The 11,190-nt window shown below is 44.5% G+C and overlaps 1 protein-coding gene across 2 annotated transcripts; it reads left to right on the top strand.

The window, feature by feature from the left end:
* The first annotated feature begins 1,728 nt into the window (after window positions 1-1,728).
* Window positions 1,729-5,779, top strand: HMGB2 (high mobility group box 2). Of its 2 annotated transcripts, none has more exons than XM_030191543.1 (5): window positions 1,729-1,888; window positions 2,679-2,850; window positions 3,019-3,167; window positions 3,358-3,532; window positions 5,263-5,779. In XM_030191543.1, the coding sequence occupies exons 2-5, from the start codon at window positions 2,701-2,703 to the stop codon at window positions 5,422-5,424; spliced, it is 636 nt and encodes a 211-aa protein (XP_030047403.1). In that variant the 5' UTR covers window positions 1,729-1,888; window positions 2,679-2,700; the 3' UTR covers window positions 5,425-5,779. The 2 variants fall into 2 exon arrangements, with proteins under 2 accessions (XP_030047403.1, XP_030047404.1); XM_030191544.1 differs by having other exon boundaries at window positions 1,731-1,833.
* Window positions 5,780-11,190: the final 5,411 nt, after the last annotated feature.

The raw sequence follows: 11,190 nt of genomic DNA on the forward strand, positions 1-11,190 counted from the left end.
GAAGTGACCCTATATGCAAGGTTCAATTCCTCCTCTGGCCCTATGATCTCTGCAGGAGGGGGGAGGGAGAGACCCATGCCTGATGCCAGTACTGAACAGAATTCTGCTGTTCTGCAGGGTAAAGGCTCCTAGTCAGTGTGCAGGGTACCCAATTGGGCGGTTTTCCGCGACCCGCCGCGGGAAATTTTTGCCCGCGGCGGGTTGCGGTTTTTTGGGCGGCTTTTTGGGTTTCTGGGCGGTTTTTTTGGGCTGATTTTTGCCTTTTTCGGCCGCGGGGGAGCGGGGTTAGTGACGTTTTTTGGGCGGGGTTAGTGACGTTTTTTGGGCGGGCCGATGACGTGGGAGGCGGGGTTAGTGACGTTTTGGGCGGGCCGATGACGTGGGAGGCGGGGCCGATGACGTGGGAGGCGGGGCCGATGACGGGGAGGCGGGGCCGATGACGTGGGAGGCGGGGCCGATGACGGGGAGGCGGGGCCGGTGACGGCGGGGGCGGGGCCGATGACGGCGGGGGCGGGGGTGATGACGCGGGGGTGGGGGTGTCAGGGGCGGGGTTTGTGTTTGGGCGGGTTTTGGGCTGGTTTTTGTGCTGGATTGGGCTAGAAAAAAATTTTCCACCTGGCAACCCTGCTCCTAGTCACTACTCATTCCTCTCCCCCCCTTCTCACCCAGTACTTCCCTTGCCCTTAACTGTCTTGTCTAAGCTCTATTGAGCAGGGACTGCCTCTCTGTTTCAGGTGTTCAGCGCTGTGTGCGTCTGGTAGCGCTATACAAATGCTAATAATAATAAAAGCAAATTCTGCTGTGCACAATTGCACCGAATTCTTCCAGGACTAGTTTACCTCAGAAAGAATAAACTTGTTTGTGTTTTAAAAGCACTTTATCAAGACTTCTTCTCTCTCATAATTCTGGTGTGCTTGATTTCTCCTTGTTCTATTCCCGTTTGATTTTTTTACTATGTAGTTCCTTTGTAATGTTTTATTTTTACTGTACCACTCTGATTGTTTATTCAAGGGTGGTATATCAAAGCTATTAATAAACTAAACTGATCCATGGGGGGGGGGGGGGGGGGGTCAGTTACATCGAACTCCAAAAAGACGCTCTCTTTAACACAATGTAAGTACTACGGCGAAAGTTAGCAGTACATTTCAGAGACTTGAGATCATACTGGATATGCCCTGGTTTAAAAGTGGGCTTGGTAACATGCCCAAAACTAACCCACTTGGAGAAATTACCCCACCACCAAAACAACGAAAGTTACAATCTGAACTGCAGAACTTGAACAATTTAAAAACCGACACCAGAACTAGTACATTCGCAGCATATCATACACAGCGACGACACACACAATCAATTACTTCTCAACAACAACAATTCTTTTCGCTCCCGCGCGCGACCCGCCTCCGTTTACTCCTTTTTGTATTTTTAAACCACGCTAATCTGCCGCCGATTTCTGACCAATTCGAACCAGTATATACAACAGCGGCCAATCCCACAGGGTCTCGCCAATTTAAAAAATGCCGCCATCAACGCCCCCTTTCTCTGTACGCCTTTAACCAGTTCGAACGGGTAAGGGAACTTCTGTAGCCAGAGCTCAAGTCAACCTATCTTATTAGGTGGTCTAGTGACGTGTTTAGGAATGGTGGATAGCCAATCTGGTTCTTCTCCAAGGGAAGAGGCGGCTACCTTTCCGGTTTGAATGGAGGGAATGAGACAATAGGGTGCTAGTGGGTGGATACTTGCTGAGTAACTATTAAGTTACTGTGGCTGGGGATACTCTGTGGAAAACAAGAGACTGTATTACGTTAGTGATACACCATTTTGCGGCTGGAGTGGGTAAGAAGTGAGAACAAGTCAGCGAGAGGAGCAGCTTTTCCCTAGTGCGCACGCTGTGAGTTCTTTTTGGCTTTTTCCTTTAAGAATTTGTATGTATTTTTTTATGGTAGATATAGATTTGGGAGTACAAGAAATAGGAAATAATTGGGTGTAAAATATTTCGCTTTCGGAGTGGTGGCTTAGTTGTGAGGCGAGGTTCTTTTACTCCTTTTAATTTGTTGTGGACGAGATTTTTTTCCCCTTTTCTGGTGGTGGCGAGGAGCTCGCGCGCGTAAGGCTTAAAACTTTTTCTTAAGCACGAGGGAAGGGTGCGTGGCAGAAGTTTGTCGCGCGCCTCTTCCTTCTTGAGGACCTCTTATATGAGGGGATTGGATTCGAAAACTGAGCGCCTCATGTTTAATTAGTGGTCAACTCCTTTTTTTTTTTTTTTTTTTTTTTAATCTTTTATGTATCTTTTGAATTACGTCTTTTCTGAACTGCATACTAAGGGAGGAAGTGGAGGGTTGGTTTTTTTTTAACCGCGCGAGGCTGACCCGTCCTTTTCAAGACAAGTTTAGGGTGATTTTTCCACCTTACATTTGTTTAAACTTGTTCCGCCGTTTCTGCTGCTGCTTTGGGCGGGAAAGTATACGCTTCGCTCGTCCCTCCATATATTCTGCGCTGGAGGACGGAAAGTGGGTGGGGAAGGAGGGAGGATGTTTCACAAGACTAGAGGGGGGAAGGGGCCGGTACGTAATGGGAGGAAAAGGAGGTGGGAACTTGTTTACAGGAGGGATGGCTGTAAGCAGACTTCCGCTTAGAGCGCGCGGCCTCTGTTCATCTAACTTTTCGCTGTTTTCTTCTAGAGGTGAAACTCGACCTTGCACAATGGGCAAAGGAGATCCGAACAAACCGCGGGGGAAGATGTCCTCTTATGCGTTTTTCGTGCAGACGTGTAGGGAGGAACACAAGAAGAAGCATCCAGATTCCTCGGTCAATTTTGCCGAGTTCTCCAAGAAATGCTCGGAGAGATGGAAGGTGAGCAGATGGAGGTGTAAAGCCTTTGACAACGGATGTGTTTGCATTAGATTTGTTCTACACATAACTTTATTAAATCTTTAATTGATTTTGAACAAGTAGTTTATAATTTTTTGACTGATTTTTGATTCCATATTCTTTAATTTGTACAATTTATGCATGTTTTAGACAATGTCTGCAAAAGAAAAAGCAAAATTTGAAGACCTTGCTAAGAATGATAAAGCTCGTTATGATAGAGAGATGAAAAACTATATTCCTCCTAAGGGTGAGAAGAAGACAAAAAAAAAGAAGGACCCAAATGCACCAAAGAGGCCACCGTAAGTAAATCCAAGGGGCAGCAGAGCAACTTTTTGGGTGGGTGGGCGGGCAGGGGCTGATTTTTGTTTGGAACCCTCAAGGTTCCAAATGTAAACAAAACTTGTTGATATTGTGGCCAACCCCATTCTGCAATGAGTAAATGACCTTGTTAAAAAAATAGTTCAAACTTTAATTTTTTTTTTTTTTCAGTTCTGCTTTCTTCCTCTTCTGCGCAGAGCATCGGCCAAAAATCAAGAGTGAAAACCCAGGGTTGTCAATTGGGGATACTGCTAAAAAGTTGGGTGAAATGTGGGCTGAACAAAGTGCCAAGGATAAACTGCCACATGAACAGAAGGCAGCAAAACTAAAAGAGAAGTATGAAAAGGTATGTGTATGGGGTTATTTTAAATTGGTATTTTCTACTTATACCTACTAATCCTATGGCTGGTAACTCGCAAGGCTGCATAAACTTAGGAAATTTTATTGCCCAGATGCACAAAACTTTAACGACCCTTTAATGAAGAAATTTTCGACTGTAACATGCATTAAAGACCATTTTCCGATGACGCGAGAAGCTAACGAAAGCGGAATGCAAACGAGTCACTTCCAATTGAAATGTGAACAATTCGCAATGCACTAACAATACCGACGATTGCAACGAATAATTTACCGTGATATATTTAATGTGAAGTCAGACCTGTCGTTAAGGCCTGAGCTGTCATACAGACACTGCTCCCCGCTTCTCCCTGCAGCATAAAAATCCAAGCTGGCATGTTTGGAAAAAAAAACACACAAACACGTGGCTCCCCGCTTTCCCCTGCATAAAATTGGAAAAAGGCAAAAAAGGATCAGGAGGGGGCAGAGATGCTCGTCAGGAGCGCCCTCCTCTGACGTAAGTTGCCTACGTAGGTTACTTAAGTCAGAGGAGGGCAGGCCCAGGAAGAACGGAGGGGCGTCTGAGGAGGCATCACTGATCGCCGATCAGCTGGTCTTGCCTGTGCAGCGCCTTCACACAGAGGTGAGAGGCACTGCGTGGGCCCGGTGAGGGGGAGTGGCGGCAGCGACCTCAGGGGGCGGGACACGGGTGGAGGTTGGTGGGAGACAGAGCTGTCTGCGAGAAGGAGAAATAAGAAGGGAGGGGGGACCGTGGCTGCTACAGTTGTTTGTTTTGATTTTTTATTTAATACAGGGGAAGTGGGGAGCAGCGTCAACCTTGGGGGGGGGGGGGGGGGCAAGGGCGTCCGTACAGGATGTGCCTGACGAGCGCCTTTGCCCCCTCCTGATCCTCGGCTTCTTTGACGTTTTTTGGCGTGCGCAGAGCAGCCAGCATAATGCTTGGCTGCTCTGCACATGCTTTACCGGCAGATTAACGACAGGGATTACACTTCTTTAATGCATTCGACTTTCGTTTACCGAACCAAACATGTGGAACTTGTTTTTTTACTGTGTTCTTCGTTTTCTCAACTTCGGTAAGGACTTTTACGTTTTAGATTTTTTTTTAACGCATGGTTGATGCATCTTGGGCCTCAGTTTGGAACTTACTTGAAAGGCTGCCTCTAGCAGTGCATCCCAATGCTGCTGTTTTCCAAGGAGATGCATGGGGGGGGGAGGGTCAGAGCATTTGGGTATTCAGTGCTGGGGGGGGGGGGGGGGAAGGAACCACCATGAAAATTATTTTTTTGAGAGTGGAGAGGGGGTCCTGGAAGGGAAGGTGCATTGGGGGTGCTGAGGGGCAAGGGAGGGGGGTGTATTGGAGAATATTGCAGGTGGGTGAGATGTGACTTCTGAGCAGCCATAGATTGAGAAAAGTTATCTACTAAGGGTTTCAATGCAGTGGGGGGAGCAATTTTCTGCTTCATTGTATGCCTACTGTGCTGTCCTTTAGTTAGCACATTGCTTGTATTTCCGGAAGCGTTTCTGTGTTGAGTAGAAAGTCTTGAACAAACCTCAGCATTAAAGCATAGTGCAGTTTACTTCATTGGTCCGAGTCAGAACGTAAGGTCCATTGAGCTAAATATAAAATGAAGTATAGCAATTGCATTATGATATTTGATCAGAAGCTGCATTGCTTGAGTTTGTGAGAAGTATTCTAACTGATGTATTTGTTTGCTGCAGGAGGTTGCAGCATACCGTGCCAAAGGTAAAAGCGATGCTGGAAAGAAAGCTCCTGGCAGGCCTACAGGATCCAAAAAAGTGATAGAACCAGAAGATGATGATGATGATGAGGAAGAGGATGACGAAGAAGAGGAAGAGGAGGAGGAAGATGATGATGAGTAAATGGAATGCCTGTTGGAAAGATTTGCTGGAATTGATTTGTGGAGAATGTGAACTCAAAATGCAGCTCATTTTTTGTTGGCTTTTCTATAAAAACTGTACAGAATTGTGTATAGGTAATGTGATTCTCTAGAGAACTTATATTTTAATGTAAGTAGTGGAGAGCCACATTGGTAACAGCTGTGTAATGTTTTTTTCTGCATATTTAAAGGTTTCTAAGGTTTTTAATTAGAATAGCCTGCTGATGTAGTACAGTAATACCTAGGAGATCATGTATTAGAATGCACCAAACCTACCAAAAAAAAATCTAAGTTTTTTAGCAATTTTTGTAATAAATGTATATTACTTTTGAAGATGTCATCTGCTTTCTAAGCAAACATACTTGTTTTAGCCTGTTCAGGTGCTGAGGTGAAATTGGGTGTTCCATTCTCTAGGTGTTCGTAATGGCTACAGTAGTAAATGTTTGCTGTGAGGTTAGGTCCCTGCTCAACTAGTTATCATAGAAGGTAAAAGCTGCAGTAGAATGAGTGCTCTTTAAAACAAAATTGGGATGATTGTGAAAAAGTCTTTTCCTCATTTGAAGTCATTTCATCCTCTTAGCCATTAGATTGCAATTCTTTGTACCTTTTTTTAATTATCTTTTTGAGATGAGTCAATAAGAATTGCATTCAATACTCAAGGTGAGATTGCACCATAGAGCCATACAGAGTCACTGTTGACAGTTTACTTTCCTGGAGCAGCACATAGAGCAAAAGATTTTTAAACTATTACCTAAAACACTTTTTTTTTCTTTTTCCAGTTAGTAACTCCTGTGATCATATCTCCTGCCAGAATTCTATATGGTTGCAGATTTTACTTCAGAATTTTACTGTGGTTCCTGTTCCTGCAGTATAGTACCACAGGAGCAGGGACTATGGTAAAGGCTGGTTGGCCTGCCCCATCCTGAGCCACTGGACCTTCCCTGGGCCTACCTTAACATACTCTGGTGGGCTAATGGCCTCTTTAAGGACAGGAAAGAACCTTACTCTTTCTGACTTGCCAGAATTCTATGTGACTGCAGAATTTGGTTCCTGTGCCTGCAGTACTGTACCACAGGAGCAGGGACCATGGTAAAGGCTGGTTGGCCTGCCCCATCCTGAGCCACTGGACCTTCCCTGGGCCTACCTTAACATACTCTGGTGGGCTAATGGCCTCTTTAAGGACAGGAAAGAACCTTACTCTTTCTGACTTGCCAGAATTCTATGTGACTGCAGAATTTGGTTCCTGTGCCTGCAGTACTGTACCACGGGAGCAGGGACCATGGTAAAGGCTGGTTGGCTGCCCCTAGCCTCGAGCTTCCCTGGTACTACCTTAACATACCTAGTGGTCTAATGGCCTCAGTGGGGGCAGGAAAGAACTGTACTCTTTCCTGGCCACTGCTGCCGCTCTTGGTGATACTACCACTTCAAAATGACCACAGAAACTTCCAGCAGTAATCTTGTGAGGCTGCTGCAGGAAGTCATGGTGGTACCAGTAAGAGCAAGGGGGGGGGGGGGGGGGGGGGTTCCTGCCTTGAGATATTCCTGATATGTGACCCTGCAGCTCCTCCCTTGCTGGACTGATGGGGGTGGGATGATTGTGTACAGGGATGGAGGGGGTTGTAGGGTGGGTGCAGGGGCTAGCAAAAAATATAGAATGCTATCTGTACAGCGAAGGGGGGAGGGGATGGGAACAAGAATGACAAGGCAACTACTGGGATTAGTTATGTTGGTTGACCAGTAAATAGAGACAAAAATATTAAATGTGCCAGTTGATGGGCATAGGTAATCCTATTCCTGTGGGATTGGTCTGGTAGAACTAAAAGAGATTGAGGTAAAACAATATTTCCTTTGTACCAGCTGTAAGTCTGATTACTTGGCCATTCCAAGTTTGAAAATAGGTTTTTTTTAAATGACCAAATGAATACTTATATGTGATCAGGTGTTAAAGTATCTGGTCCAAATTTGTTTTATTGCTCATTACCTTTGTGGCTTCTCACTGTTTAATAGCATTTTGGACACAGGTAGCTAGCTGTTGGACTATGGCCCTGTCATCTTACAGCATCCATTTTACTCAATTATCGAGCAGTCCTACTGCCTTCTTTTATGCTTCTAATGTACCTGAGAAGTTAGTATGAGGTTTCTGCCTCTACTGTAGTTTCTTAACCCCCAAGTTTAGAGCAGCAGGTATTTTGAAATGAACATTCCAAAAACTTATTCTAATACTGAAGTAAAAATAAAGTTACTTTTCTACCTTTGGACATTTTATTGTTTAAAGTGTGTTGGCCCAAGTTCTAGTTTTTGCTTTTCTTCTTCCTTGGACCAGGAAGTTGATATTAAAAAGGTATATAGGGGACCAGTCCAAGTAGGCACATAAGATTACAGCCCCACAACACCTTTATGATGCAGGAGGAAGGCTTTACATCATCCACTATATAGTTCAAACCTATGCTCTGCTGCAAAGCAATGATAATGGAGGCTAAAAATATGAACCGCTTGCATCTCCTTTGCAGTAAGGTGTTCTAATACCTTCTTATAACCTGAATAATTTTGTAGGTATTTCTGTTGGGGGGGGGGGGGGGGGCTTTTGAGAATTCTGTACATGTTCTTATGCAAAATAATTCCCCAGAAGGCCTGGCATGTCCTTCCCTGCCACATCTGCATGAAAGACAGCCTATGTCTACTATAGCAGTTGCTCTCCAGTTCCACATTCTCCATTTCTCTCAGCTTGTATCCCTTCCCTGAGTAAATTCAGGTCCCAGTTTTTACTACCCCTCCTCCACCTTCCTCTGCTTTCCGCCTTCTAGTGTTCTCAAAATCCTTAAGCCTTTATACCCTTTCGGTGTTGCATTAATTGCTAGCAACACCCTGGGTTCTGCTAAGTACATTAATGGAAAAACTTGTAAAAACAATAGTCAGGTCAAATGGACCTTCATGTTTTTGCTTCAATCTGGGTAGCACATATACTGTACCTGTTGCCAGACCTCTACCATGGTGCACACATCCCCAACCCTCCACCCTATTACACACTCATTCTCCCCCACCAATATACACAACCCATTGCACATTCCTATAGCCCTCTGTCTCTTCCCATCAAACCACCTTTTTTTTCCAGGCATTGGGCTGCTGCTCTCCAATTCTGGACCTGTCCAGCTTAAAATAATCAGTAAGGACTAAGGTGGCAGAGAAAGCAGAAGCAGCCTGCTGTGTGGCTCTGTAGCTTCTCTTGCATGCTGCGCTGTAGTGAGGTGTGTGCAGGGAGGGAGGCAGGCAGAACAAGAGCATATTCTGAGCTGTGCTCTGCAACAGCAACCTGTGCAGAATTCCTCCAGGAGAAAACGACAGTGCAACTGATTAGTAAGGATGACTACTGAAGAACTATAGTGCTGGGGTTGGAGTCTACATAGAGCCAGGATTTAACTTAGTTTAACAGTGTTTTTCAAATTACCAATAGGGTAAATGATAGATATGCAATGCTGGTGCCTGACTTTAAATATCCAAATCAAATTCTGCCCATAATGGTCATGAAGGGGAAGTACTGCTGATAAATGATTTTCATATGCCAGATGTTGATGGGTGTATCCCATTTACAGAGTCTTCTGGAAGTAGGATGATCCTCAATTCTCTTCAGGGAGACTTGTTCCAGCAGTTGATCATGGAACCTACTCGACTATGAGAGAGTTTTTTTTTTTTTAACCAAGGGGGTGGTAGTACCTGGAATTCCCTCCCACAGGCATGAAAATGGTAACGGAACTCAAAAATTTGTGGTAAAAACAAAGCAATCGTGTTTAGAAGGAATGGATCCAAAGAAGCTTAGTGGAGATTAAGTGGCAACACTGGTAATTGGGAAGCAAAGCCAGTACTAGACAGACTTCTGCAGTCAGTGCCCTTATCTGTGCTGGGCAGATTTCTACAGTCTGTGCCTTGATAGTGGCAGAATAGATTTGGAAGAGTCAGAGTACAGCTTTTCAGGGGCTTCAATGACAACTTCAGAAATTTTAGAACAAGGGCAGTGCCAGGCAGATTTCTACGATATATGCCCTGAAAATGGCAGGGACAAATCAAGATCAGGTGTTCATATGGATTATTGCATCATACCTTATGTAATGGGTTTGTCTTGTTGGGCAGACTGGATGGATGTACGGATTTTATCTGCTGTCAGCTACTGTTACTATGCTGCAGAAAAATACATATTTTTATTTAGCATGAACATTTGTCAGATTATATAATCACAGTCTGAACTTTAAAACTTGATACCAATATCCATGGAAGTGAAGTGCAAAACCTGTTGTCCCCTGATTGACAGCTGTTCAAAGCTATCTTATTCAAACTTACAGAATGCTAAAGCTTCCATTCCAGAGTAGACCTGCCAGGTTAAAGGCTGGTCCCACCTGAGAGAATGATTTTGAGCCAACAGCTTGCAACTAAAACCACATCTAACAAAACAGACTCTTGCCATTGAAAATTCATGTGTTGACGAAATGATTTAATCCAGGGGTTCTTAACCCAGTCCTTGGGACACACCCAGCTGCTGAAAATTTTTGGATATCCACAATGAATAAGATTTGCATGCAAATTTTTCTCATACATATTCATTGTGAATATCCTGAAAACCAGACTGGCTTGGTGTTTCCCTAGGACTGATTTGAAAACCTCTGGTCTAAAGGGATATCATAGCAGGTAAAATTCATGCTCACTTCACATACAGAATCTCATGAACCTCTGGATGTTGCAGTTCGTAGCCTGGTAAGTACTCTTCCTAGTTGCAATCACTTCTAGAAGAGTAAGTGAGCTTCAGGCATTGATAACATACAAACCATGCATGCAGTGCCATTGTTTCAAGGTTGTTCCTTGGATATCTCCCAAGTTTTTGCCAACATGATGACACCTTTTCACCTAAGTGAGGAAATAATGCTTCCCACCTGTCCAAAGCACTGCTAAAATCCTTGCCCTTCATACTCTATAAATAGTCTGTCCTTGTTATTTGCTTTTTTCTGGCCTACTTAAACTGATGATAGTTGCAAAAAGAACTTTATACAGTTCTCTGATGAAAAAAAGACATTCCTCTCAGCTACATGGTCGTCTCATTAAATTACATCTACTACAACAACAGTGGTCCTTTGCTGAACACCATCTGCAAAATACCTACATCGTCCTCTCTTCATACTTTTACTGCACAGTGTTTGGACCAAGCTTCAGTGCAGGAAAGTGTGTTCAAGTGTCTTGGCCCTCCGAGATAACTAACAAGCCGATGCACTAAAGTTTCCAGACACAACCGCTTGCTATTTTCACCTTGCTAAAAGTTACCGAGATGGAAATAGCAATTCCCAAAGGAAATCATATGCAAATGAGCTCGCAAAAATAGCAGTTCGGTAGGGCAATGCCAGCACATGCATACATCAGCCACTCGCTAAGCGTGACTGCTATGCACATGCCCATGGCTTCCATGCATGCGAGCTTTATATGCCAGAAACAGACAAGTGATGAATTTTGCTACCATATGTGTTACATATGGTAGTAAAACAGATCACTCATCTTGTTTCTGGTGTGTTTGAAAGACGTGTAACAGATCTGTGCCATGAGACACTCCACCTCTGCCAACGATGACATCAGCAGTGGGGGGATGCAGCCAGATTGCTCCGCTGGCTGTGGAAGGGGCCAGGGACTGCATTTGCTGCTCCCATTCCCTCTGTCTCAGGCGCAGCAGCAGTGACCAAAGAGCACTGAAGTCATTGGCAGTGGAGAAATGGCA

The sequence above is a fragment of the Microcaecilia unicolor genome, chromosome 2 (assembly GCF_901765095.1).
Source record: "Microcaecilia unicolor chromosome 2, aMicUni1.1, whole genome shotgun sequence".
In the NCBI taxonomy this organism is placed as follows: domain Eukaryota; kingdom Metazoa; phylum Chordata; class Amphibia; order Gymnophiona; family Siphonopidae; genus Microcaecilia; species Microcaecilia unicolor.